General features: G+C 50.2%; 1 protein-coding gene across 11 annotated transcripts in view; it reads left to right on the forward strand.

Annotated features, from left to right (window-relative positions):
- The window catches only part of TNRC18 (trinucleotide repeat containing 18), a 90,061-nt gene that overhangs the window by 38,503 nt on the left and 39,280 nt on the right, over window positions 1-12,278 (forward strand). For all 11 annotated transcript variants that reach the window (XM_073361914.2, XM_073361916.2, XM_073361921.2 and 8 more), the window contains 5 exons: window positions 7,320-7,422; window positions 8,195-8,400; window positions 8,732-8,878; window positions 10,169-10,353; window positions 11,349-11,772. In XM_073361914.2, the coding sequence (XP_073218015.2) occupies window positions 7,320-7,422; window positions 8,195-8,400; window positions 8,732-8,878; window positions 10,169-10,353; window positions 11,349-11,772 (1,065 nt within the window). The remainder of the gene's footprint in view (window positions 1-7,319; window positions 7,423-8,194; window positions 8,401-8,731; window positions 8,879-10,168; window positions 10,354-11,348; window positions 11,773-12,278) is intronic.

Here is a 12,278-nt window from a genome sequence, read left to right on the forward strand (position 1 = left end):
TCTCCAGGGCACTGGTGTGAGTCCAGCCATCGTGGTAGCGAGAGCTGCCCTCTGCTGGCCGTACCGCAGAAGCTGAGTTTGGTAGCCTCAGTCTGCTTCCCCGTGTACTGCAAGCCAAAAGTCTCCTGCTACCAGGGCGACTTGCCAGCTTCCCCTTGTGAGCAGCCTCTGCGGGAGGCGAGGGATTGAAGGGGCACTGGGAATCCTCCCCTTTCATGCCTCCAAGGCCTTGGCAGGGTGAGATACAGGAACAGCTTGCCCTGCAGCTGCCTGAGCTGTTCTCATTCTTGGGATCCCCCCTCCCCGTCCTAGGCCAGCGGGTGCCTGCACCTGGTTCCAATGAGCCTTACAGGTTGGAACTTGCCACTCCCCAATAATACTAGGTACTTCTCCTACCCGTTATTTAATCTAGAATTATTTACAACTGGTTTACACCGAGTAGGACCCTACCCTAAATTCAGCCCTTGCTCAGGGAAGAGACTACATTGAACATAGCTCTTGTCTGCTAAGACCGAATTGCTCCATTGCATTAGTCAAGCCAGACGGGACTGAATTCAAGTAACTGTTCAGCTAGACTAAGGGTGCTTGGGGAGGGTTTGCATATGTAACTCCCTCCATGCATCAGTTAAAGAATAGATTCTCCCAAGATTGGGAGCTAAATGCAGTCATCTGCTGGGCTCTTGGCTCGCTGTTAGTCATAAGGCCTGATGGACAGACATGGAGCTTCACAGCTTTAAAGCCAGAGGGTTGCAAACCTGCCATTCGCTTCCTCATTTAACTTGTGGAGTTTCTTTTTATATCAGGCTTCTTATGTTCTTTCTGTCCTGCGTCCTGGTTGTGATGTGGCCACCCGCACCCTGAGCTACACAGAAACAAACACACTTTCTCTGATCATTTTTAACAGGTTTCCTTTTAAATCTAGCACCCCGCCTATTTGATTTTCACTGCCTTTTACCTTTCGGAGGTGCAGAGATCGCCAGAGGGGGCTGCTGCCTGACTGAGTTCACACCTTGGGCCTTGTTTTAAATAGAAGCAGGGCCGTTTTAAGAGAGAACCTCTGAAAACTCATACTTGCAATTGGTCCAGCTGGCCACTGGATGCCGCTGTTGTGCAACACAAATATGGCTGGGAAGCACACCTGTTGGTGTGTGCAGTGAGAAACAAATGACAAATCCCTTCCTGAAGCTAATGGGCTCAGTTTTGGAGGGGTAGCGGGAGTGGGGTTGCTTAAAGCTTTGGGATCAGTCTTGAGTGCCCATGAAAACAAGGCGGTCACTGGTATTGGTTAGAGCCGGGATTGCTGTACAAGCTGCCACCTGCTCCACAGAACGGGCCACTCTCCTGATGGAAAACCCTGGTGAGCTGTTGGCTCCGGTACCTTGGCTCATCTTGCCTCCCGCAATGTCACACTGGGAGAGAGGTGCTCTCTGCAACAAGCCCCCAGCTGTAGGGTTTAGCTGCTTTAGGGTTTAGCTGCTTGAAACCAGCCATCCAATGACACCTGAAAACAAGCCTGAGGCCAAGCATAGCTTATGGAAGTATGAGTCACCCTCTGCAAAAGATGCCCTGGACCGAGAGCCATTTTGGGGCCCAGCCTCTGAATGCCCTTGAGGAGCTGCCCCCTGTCAAGTATGTTATAGCAATCCACTCTGTGGCAAAGGCACTGGTAGCCATCATAAGACTTCCCGAAACGCCCAGAATAAAAGGCTGCAGCTCTTGGTACGAACAGGTAATTGGCACTCTCACACCACCAACCACTGCGTGGACATCCAGAAAGTAACTGGGGATCCAGAAGGATCCCCAGACTGAAAACCATCGTGACATCAGCTCTAGTGGAGGGGCGGAGATCTTCTCTGCCACTTTGGCCAACTGCTTCCCTACCTACCAGTAGTACCCCAGTTTTATCTGGATGAAAACCTTCCTCCAGATAAGACAAAACAACTGAGAGCGTCCTGGTGCTGGAGACCCCACACTTTCACTGTCCCGGCCAACAGCCTCATGTGCAATCAGACAGGAGGAGCAATGGGATGGAGCACAAAGGGCAAATGAACCATTGCTATCCCCAAAGGCCCATCAGCAAGCAAAGAGCAACTCAAGTCTCTCTGGCATAGACCAGCAGGAACATTTAGGCCGCTCAAATAAGGCCTTGTCCCAAGCCAGATCAAGTCAGTACCAGTCTTCCCACTGAATTCAGTGGTGTCTGGCAGGCCCGTTCCCTTCATAGTCTGCTATGATTAAAGCTGGTCTAGAGTTTTCGTTTGAAATCTTTTTGACAAAAAATGGCTTTTTCATCAGAACAGAAATTTCTCTGGGAAATGTACGTTTTTTGGGGGTGAAAAACCTGAAAATTTTTGTCAAACTGAAAATCTTTCGGCTGTCAGTCACTGAAAACAGACAAATTTCAGCTGGGGGGATAGCGCAGCGGATTTTCTGTGAAACCAAATAATTTGTGCCCCGAATGTTTCAGTTTTTAGCTGCTGAAGACCAGAAATCAAAGAGTTGTTGGGCTTTTTTTATGAACCCCTGAAAAATTTTATTGAAAACTTTTTACAAGAAAGTGGGGTCTCTTGTCAAAATGTTTTTGCAAGGAAAAAGAAATCCCCCTCAGCATCTAATGGCATTTGCTTGTGTTTCCAAAGTAAGGTGACCAGATTGAGGGTGGGGGATGCACCCATTCACAGACCTTTCCTTAGTTGTATCTGGTTTTAAAAAAAAGCAGATTAAGCTAAACCTACACAAGCCAAAATCAGAGTGTCTCCTGGGGTGAAGAGGTGGCTTGCACCAATTTAAGTTAAGCCGATGCAATGTCGTGTAGAGCGGCCATGAGTGCCCTTACCTGGCTTCCCAAAGATATTGTCATGTTAGGAATCTTATTTTCCATAATGAATCTCTCTTTTCTACTCTGTTGGTTCCCCAAGGTATGTGGATGCCTTTGCCTATACCATCCTGCTCTCCGAGTGCATTTTAGAGCTGCATTGATGCATCTCTGAGATGCATGCTCCCAATAGAGTAAACACACAGTCAGTCCAAAGGGAACAGAACTGGAGTCAATCCTCCTGCAACTGAATAGAGGGGTCAGAGGGGATAATGACCTTGTGTTTCCAGGGTCTCCGGGCGCTGAACCATACACTAAAATCCACTTCCAAAAAGATGCTCCAAATATTGTAATCCCCCCCCCACGCCCCCGCCCTCATTGCAACAAAAACAGACCCAAGGGATTGCGGACAACAAGGGGTAACAAGAGTGAGGCTGTCAGGGCTTCTGCTGAAAGAACGCCTGGTTCAGTGGGGAATGGGTCCAAGAGCCTAGCAGGGAGAGTTGGGGCTCACTTGTACGTGGATGGGAACTCAGCTAAGGAGGAAATTAACATCTTTTTGAACCATTCCTGCTTTATTGAGAGGCTGAAGTGCTGGGTTATAAAACCACACTACTCCTTTGCCAACTAAACTGACCCTGTTCTAATCTCTGTGTCCCCTGACCTTGCCACCGCTCCTCCCTATTCTTCTTCCTATTGGCACCTCTCCTCTGTCAGCCCGCAGGCCAGTACTCTCCCTGTCAGACCTCCTGTCTGAGCCAGGATTGATTGATTGATTGGCAGTGCTGAGGGAGCCCGAGTGAGACAAACACGTTCATTCAGCGTAGCTTTTTAATTCTCCGGAGGGGCAGAGATTCATCACCCCTGCCATCACACCTCTAGCCCAAACCTTTGTCCGGAGAGTCATATTTCTCTCTGTTAGCAGCCTCCTCCCCTGTAAGCCCCCCATCCCATTCCCATAGCCCCCTTCCATCTTTCCACGCTCTCCTCTGCTGTGGCTTGAGCCATCAGAAGGCCTGATAGCCAACACGGGGGGCTGTTTGTTAAGCCATTCAGGCCCTCAGACCCTCCCAACCTGCATTAAATGTAATTTACAGAGCCAAACTAAAAGGCTGCAAACAAAGGTTGAATTCTAACAGGCCTCTGGGTCTGTTGCTAAGTGATGGAATTGGCTTTCATACAGAAAACAAGGCCGTTCTTTTTCTTTCTCTTCCCTCCTTTCCCCTTGTGCGCCAAGAGAGATTCTACTAATAACATTAGCTTGCTTGCGCTGAGTGGACGGTGCGTGAATGTTTAGACCTTTTAAGAAAGAGAAAGCAGGCTTTAGTTGGCTAATCTGTAGTATTTGGCAAGTAAAATGCAGGTATTTAGTACTCGGCATTGGTTGCCAAGGAAACAGACCTAAGCTTTTCCTCTGTGCATAAGTGATTGAATTTTGTATGCGCTCCATGCGTCATGTTCATATAGATGGACAAAATGGGCATTCACAGACCGGGACAATCGCTGGCTTGTACAGAAATGGGACTGTCCCCTTATGGGAGGGGGAGTTGTGTAAGCAAAAATGAGTTGCAGGGAGGGGGTTGGTTTAAAAACAATAAAAATAAAAAGTAAAAGCCCAGCTATAACTAGTGGATCTGAAATAATATAGATGGCTAAATAAATAAAATAAAATATTTTCTGCAAATGAAAAGGCTGGTTGGTGGGGGGGGGGAGTGCCAAGGAGGGAAAACAGCCTGAGAGGCCATTAGCTAAAGTTCTGTCCCAATTCCAGCTGCCAGAAAGACGGCCAGGCCTTGATTAAAACTAAATAAATCAAAAGGGCTCTGAATGGAAAAACCTGGGCGATTGGGTTGCGGGTGTGTGTATGTTGGCTACGTTAGCAAGCTCTTAAAATAATCCCAACCCTGAGATCAACTGGCGTTGGATCACAGCACAGTGTTTAGCTGTCGATGAGCAGAAGCCACACTTAAGGTGGGATTGCTGTACCCCCTGTCGCCCCCCCCAACCCATGCTGCCAGCTAACTTGCTGGATGTCCCTGGAAAAATCCATCTCCCCTCCTCTCTTTTCCCCCTGCTCTGCCTTCAAAGACCATCAGACAATCCCCGGGGTGTTGCCTGTTTGAACATGGGGAGGAATGATGGTTCTCCCAGGACAGCAGGGAGAAGCATGAGGGCATGAAGCAGCTCAGCACAGAATGCCACTGGAGTGTAGCTTTTTACAAGCCAGAGAGAGGATCCAAATGCCCTGCCCATCAGCCTGTCCCAACAGGGCCTGTGCGCTCAAACTGTGCTCCTGAGGGATTCCGCCCCGGAGGGGGCCTGTCTCTGTCCTCTGAGAAGTCACTCGCGGGGGCAGCAAAGAGGATGCTGCTCTTTTCACTGGGGCATGAGGCTGCCATCTCAGCCTCTGTTCCGTGCCAGCCTCAACCCCACTGGGCCGGCCTTTGAGAAGCGTGTGGAAGCCATTAAAACTAGGGAAGGGGTGGTTAATGGGTGCCAGAAGCTGGCATCCAGCGTGATCTGCCGGCTCAAGGAAGCAGCGGCCTGTAGAAGCTAGTGTCCATAAAGTGCAGTGTCCAGCCACGCTTTGAGCCGTATGCTGGCACCATGTAAAGCCCCTTGAGAAGGCTGGTTGAGATGCTCGAGAATCGGGCGTGCGCCTTTCCGCCTGATGCCCACTGGAAGCAAGCAGGGGGAGAAGGTGGGGGAGATGATGTTGTTTCACTACAATATTTTTCCTGACAGTAGAAGCTGAGGGAATTGGAATCTTGACAGCTAAAAAACACAGGCTGTCCAGGTCTGCGGAAATACACAGCGGAGCCTTTCCTTGAAAGGATCCTTGTCAGCAGAGTAGACTTGATGTTAAGAGATGCTTCCTGGTGCACCAGTCCCAGCCAGAGGGGCCTTGGGAAAGGGATGTAAATGGACAAAGGTGCGGTTCTGTGAGGCAGTGCAGCATGGCTGCAAGCCGCCCTGTTTCAAGGGAGGCAGCTATTAGGAGTTTGGACCGCCGCCGTGAGTGGGGCCTCACCAAGGCCAAAGCTGGGCCTGCTAAAGGGGACCTGCGTGTGTCTGGTCAGGGGAACAAGGAGGCATCATAGAATATTAGAAGAGACCTCAGGAGGTCATCTAGTCCCCCCTGCTCAAAGCAGGACCCACACCAACTAAATCATCCTGGTGCCATTGATTTACTGGGAACCGGGATGGGCTTTATTAGCCCCCTCCTTCCAAAAAAAAGGTACTAGGCAAGGGCAGTAATGAAGTGCGTGTTTGTGAGAGCGTAGGGTTGGGGTGGGGATAAGAGGCATAGGCAAAAGCTTTAGAAAAAGGGGTGGAAAATGTAAGGCAACCTGAGCTAAAATACCCTTGGGTCACAGGAATTGCCAGACTAGATCAGCCCTGAGGTCCGTCTAGTTTCCTGTCTCTGACTATGGCCAGCACCACATGCTTCAGAGGAAGGTGCAAGAATCCCCACAGTAGAGCAGGACAGCCTGCACCCCGTGAAGGTCTCGTCCTAATCCCTAACAGAGATTGTCGAACAGCCTGAAGCAGGAGGTGGTTATCCCTTCCCGAACTCTTCGTTTGCACTCGTCGTTAGAACTCTGGGTACTCTTGGGTAAGTGTCCAGTGTAAGTGCCCAGTCCCTTGTTGGATCTTGCTATCTTATCCTAGGCCCTAGTGCTGCAACACCTCCCTGTGTCTGGGTAGAGTCCCTTTGAAGTCACTTGGATTCTGTGCAGAGACGAGGGCTCTATGCTAACAGATTGCACTGCAGGATCAAGGCTGTTGCTTCTCTGATGGCTATTGCTTTTCTGGAGTATCTGTGTCCTAGCTCTCTCCCAACACATGTTGTTGGGCACAGAGTGCTTTTATCAGAGTGGATGCATGCATAAGGTCATAGATTTGTAGACTGTAAGGCCAGAGTGGACCATTGGGATCATCTGGTGTGAACACCTGTACAGTACAGGCCAAAGAACCTGACCCCAGGATGGCTGCTATAGTTCACGCAGATGTTGTGAGCTTTGTGCAGATCGCATAGAATGAAATGCAGTCTGGACTTTGTCTTTAAGAATCGGTTCTTCTTGGACTTACCTCCCTTCTCTTCTACCTTGGCAGACGATTATAGCAGGAGAGTGGAGCGGACAAACTTAGCTAAATTCAGTTGCTTGAAAGTACATATTTCAAACCACACAGGACTGGGATGGGAATAGTGTGAGAAAATAATCCCCAAACCCCAGGGTCCCCATTTAGATAGTGTATTTTGATTGTGTCTCTGATCAACAGACACATTTAAGTCCCTGCTCCCAGACCCGTCACTTTAGCTGATTTTATTAGCTACTTGGGGGCTTAGAGCTGCAACCCTTTGGTGACCCTTTGGTGGGGACGGTGGCCCTTGAAACGCGGGTGCGGAGGGGAGAGGACTTGGCACGTCTCAGACCGGAAGAGGGCTGCTTGTCTTTTCAGGGACAGCACCTGTATTAACTGCTGATTGTTTGTGTCTTAGGGCATGGCCGCTCAGATGATGACTGCGGGGACGACCGCACCCGCCAGAGAGACAGTCACTTCCTGGCTGGGCGTTTGGAGCGAGACCAGGAGAAGCTACTCAGGTGAGGTTCTGTGTTTTGCTCCTTCAGGTGTGAACTAGGCCGTCTTCCAGTGCACATGGGCTTGGGGATGCACCTAGCGACTCATGCTTGAGTGCCTGGCCTTGTACCCTCTTGAGTGAAGTCACAGATGTAGCCAGCTGTGTGGCAGGCACTCGTGTTTGGGCAGAGTCAGCACTTCTGGTGCAGCTCTCCCCTGGGTCAGCAGGGAGCACTGGACTTTAGGACCCCAAGGACAAAGACCAGTCCTTGAGTGGGCTGGGAATTGGGAGTGTAGGGGGTACCTAGAATGCATCCAAATCTGCAGGCATCGTTTGTGTGTGTCTAGAGCTGCCCGAATCAGCAAACAAAAGTATTCTTTCAAACACCCCCACAAAGACTGAAACTCCACGAGACCTTGGGGCACAACCCATAGCTGCTCCAAATGAGAGGCAAGGTGGAGAGAGATGGCTCCGGGTTGACAGAGGAACAGGAGCAGCGCAGGGAACGCAAGCTGAGCCTGCTATTAACCTTCCTCTTTATTCTAAGGGACCCCTGGGCACTGTGTGTGTCCTCCTGGTCTCTCTCTGCGTCTCTCATCCATACTTTGAAGACTGATTCTTGAGGGTTCCAGTAATCTCCAGATGCACTCTCCTCCTTCCCCTTCTTCCCCAGTGCTCTGGTTCATCGCTAATTGACATCCCTTGTGTGCTTCTCAGTCTGTTCCTTTGCCCGTGCAACATGCCCAGTGCTAAGATTGGCTCTAACGATTCTGTTTTTGCCCCCCAATGCCCAGAGAAAGCAAGGAGCTGGCGGACTTTGCCCGGCTGCATCCCTCCAGTTGTGCCACAAATGGTTTGAACTCCAACCTCATGGTGACGGGGGGGCCAACCCTGACTGGCTCAGGGCGCTGGTCTGCTGACCCAGCTTCACATTTGGCAGCTCATCCGTGGCTACCCAGGACGGGCAGCCCTTCCATGTGGCTAGCTGGCCATCCTTATGGTGAGTCTTTCTGGGAGAGGGAGGGTTGTGTGAAGCTCTTGACTTACCCATAAGAATAAAAGAGGAACAGGGTTGCTGTGACCGACCATGATGATTAACGGCACCTCCCTGATTTCAAGAGGGATGTTTCTTGAAAAGACCCCTCTGAAAATAACCTGCAGTATCGCATGCACCTGTAGGTGCTGTACGGCTGCATCCCTGTGGGCAGCTGGACATTCTAGTGTCCCTTCTCTCTCCCTGTCCCCTCATTTGTCCATGTCCAGTGCATGAATGTCTACAGGAGCCCTTGTTGATTGTCTGACCTGAATTTTGATGATGATTCTCCTTCTAGGACTTGGCCACCCATCCTTGCATCAAGGCATGACTCCAGGCTTCCCCCCTAGTATGGCGGGTGCTATCCCTTCTGCCTACCAGTTTGCCAGAGATCCTCAGTCCGGGCAGCTAGTTGTGATCCCCAGCGAGCACCTGCCACACTTCGGTAAGCACTCAAAGAAGATGATTCAGGGGTCCTGTCTTGAAGGAAAATAACCCAAAGCTCAGTGGGGACAAAACAAGGGATGTGATCTACCCCATGGTAACAGACCATGAGTGTACATGTCCAGTATCTAGTAAGAGATGCTGGAGTTTAGAACCTTCGCTCAAGGGCTCAAGTGATAGATGTCTGTCCAGAAGGTGCTCCCTGGCACCTCCCTGTTGTAAGTTTTTCAAGAATAAAATTCTTGGGCAGGATGTGTTTTTTTGTTGAGGCGGGGGCGCTGGTGGTGAAGCTGCATGGCACTGGTACATTGATGGGCAGTGTGGAGGTATTTGTCCAGCTATTAATTCTTTGGACAGCTTTGTGCAAGCCTTGTAGACTATCTCCTTTCCCAGCTTGACGATCTCCTACCGCTCAGTTCTGAAAATGGTCCATTCTGTGGCCCAGCAGGATGGGCTCTGCAGGCTGTGAAGATCTGTGGACCATAGAGTAATAGAAATGTAGGGCTGGAAGAGACCTCAAGAGGTCATCTAGTCCAGACCTCTGCGCTGAGACAGGATATACCTAGGCCATCCCTGACAGGTGTTCGTTCAGCCTGTTCATAAAAACCTCCAGTGATGATGGGGATTCCACAAGCTCCCTTGATAATAGCTTGGGAACTGGGGAAAATACCTGTACCAGGAACTGCTGCTGCTGCAGAGCCTGGGGAAAGATTTGCCACCAGTGCGGTGTCTGGCAGTGTTCTGTAGAGGCTATCCGGTTGTTAACATATTTGCAACTGCTGAAATAATTTACGCCAGTTCTTCAGCTACAACACTGTCTTCCTTATCATCTCTTGTAAAGCCCTGTGAGGCTTGGGGCCTGGCTGTCTGAGAGACTGTAGTTGGGGTCAGCTGGGGGCATTCAAGCTAACAGTTGCTAGATTTAAATGCAAACGTGATGGCGCCATGGAGCCTTTAAGAGTAGGAGGCTCAGCTATGGAACTTCCTTTGCCTCACTGGTCCGACACAGACGAGGTTAGCTGGCCTTTACGGCATGGCCAAGACCCTCTTGTTGGGTGTTGTCTAGATGTGGTGGGGCAGGAGAGTGTGTGTGAGGGGAGAGTTAAGGAGGGGGCGGTACTTAAATTTCTGTGTGAGCTATTAAATTAATCACCGTGCAATCTGGGGAGGGAGTGCAACATAAATCTACAACGAATATTAAACTCACCTCTACAGCTGCTCCATGCACTCCGGTTTTGTCCATTTTATCAGCATGGTTGTGATTGCCTTTGTGTCTTCCCTTGTTCCCTAGCTGAACTAATGGACCGGACACCCCCTCTCTGGCCTGCGATGTACCCTCCGACGAGAAGCACCCTCCAGCATGCTCACCAGCTCCAGCTGCTGTCTCACCAGCAACTGCTCCGGCAGCACGAGTTGTACATACTGCAGCAGCAAGCTGCCCATGCCATGGAGCTCCAGAGGAATGCGCAGCTGGTGGTATGTTCTAAGGGCTGTGGCAAGCAGGGGGGACTCCCCTGTTTTAAAGTGAGCCAACCTCAAAGTCTGTGTTCTTGGGAGAGCAAACTTCAGCAACCTGCCTGCTTTGCGTGTCCCCTGTGTTGAGAGGAAGAGATCTCCTTAGTAATTCCCAGTCCCTAAGGGAACCTCAAGTTCTGGGGGCATTTGGCATGTTCTAAAGAGCCAAGTTCAGATTTTGAACATCCCTGAAGGTGAAGGTGTTAGGAGGCAGGGTTTTGGGGTGGGACCATGTAAGCCAGGGGGTCAGCTCACCAGCCAGTACTGCTTCTAGCAGCAACAGAAGTTCAGATTGTCATCCTACAAATGAGCCAGTGTTGACTCTGCTCTAAACAAAGCTTTCACAGACTGGATAGTCCCTTCCTTCCTTCCTGAGACCCAGGACCCAGTATTGCCAACCCCAAATGTTCAAAAATCACGAGTCAGGCCCCAGAAATCATTAGATTGGCTTATAAGGCATGAGATTTTTATAAAAGTATGTTTGGGGGCTTTTTTTAGTTGCCTTCTTGTTTTTGAACGTTTAAGGTGCATAATTTTCCAAATTAAGACTTTAACGCTAGAAACTTCCTTTTTGTTTTTAAATGAAAGCTGAGATTCTCACATATTTGTGTCACTCCAGGCACTTTAAGAAAAACTTGTCACAAGGTTCATGATAAAAGTCACAAGAGCTGGCAACACAGACCTGTTGCTTGGCCTCTCCTAAAAACCTCTTCCTGTTAAAGCATTTACCTCTGCTCTCTGCAGGTATCTCCTGCCAGACCTTCCACCTGCCTTTTGCAGAGAACCATTCCCAGGTCCTGTTCCTGCATTTCCATCCCTGACTGTGAGGGTTCCTTTTATAGGAAGTCCTGCTTCTGGTCTTGTTTAGTCTTGTAGGACCTTTTTGCTTTGTAGATTCTAACCTGATACCCTAAGAAACATCCTCTCCTGACGCCCGTCTCTGTTTCTTGCAACAGGAGAGGTTAAAAGTAAATGAGCAGCGAGCAGACATGGAAGAGAAGGTTACTAAACGGAGCCTGGACAATGCAAAATCAGGCCTTTCCTCATCCACATCAGGGCTGCTGCACCGAAAGCCACCTGTTCTGTCTCCAAGCTCCTCTACCTCCTACAGCAAGGCTGTGAGTCCACCTCCCCTGTCTCCCAGGGTCTCGCCCGTATCTGTGCTCAAAGCTGAGGTTATCAAAAAGATGGAGGAACCACCTACGCAGCCGGCCTACTCTTATCCTGCCACCCCAAGCTCCCACCCTTCCAGCCCACCCCCTGCCTCTCCGCCCCCTGCCCCTGCCATCCCTCCAAAAGAAGAGGTACCTGAAAACGTGGAGAAGAAAGACTTGGAACTGGAAAAAGAGGCTCCCAGTCCTTTCCAGGCTTTGTTCCCAGGTAAGAGAGCCCTGCTTTGGAAGAGCCACCTTCTGTTTGTGCCTGGCTCGCTCTCTTTCCTCCTCTCCTTGGCTCTTTCCTGCCTCAAACCCTCCCCAAGAGAAGACCAGGTAGGGCCTTCTTAAAGGAAGGCTAATGTGAAAGGACCAGTCAGCACTTGGCAAGTGTGGTGCTAGGATTGATGCATGACATAGCACTATGGGGAAGCCTGGAGCTTTGGTCCTGTATCTTGTGTTCTTGTCTTTCCTTGGGAGGGGTTAGTTCCTCAAGGTTGCAGTCTATTGGGGGAACAGCATGGAGGAGCCCAGCATGGATGGAGTGGAGGCTGAAGTCTCCTCTCGCCCCAGAAGTGGGTTGGGTGAATCTTTTGGTCTTGCATCCTTGGAGGAGGGTGACATCTTGGGCAGAAGGAAAGTCCAATAAGCAACAGCCACTGAGAAGGGTTAGGGGTTGGCAAGGGTGAAGTTGAGTAATCGTGTACCTGCCCCGGGAGATGAGCCCCACTG

This window comes from Lepidochelys kempii, chromosome 10 (assembly GCF_965140285.1).
Source record: "Lepidochelys kempii isolate rLepKem1 chromosome 10, rLepKem1.hap1, whole genome shotgun sequence".
NCBI classification, from domain to species: Eukaryota; Metazoa; Chordata; order Testudines; family Cheloniidae; genus Lepidochelys; species Lepidochelys kempii.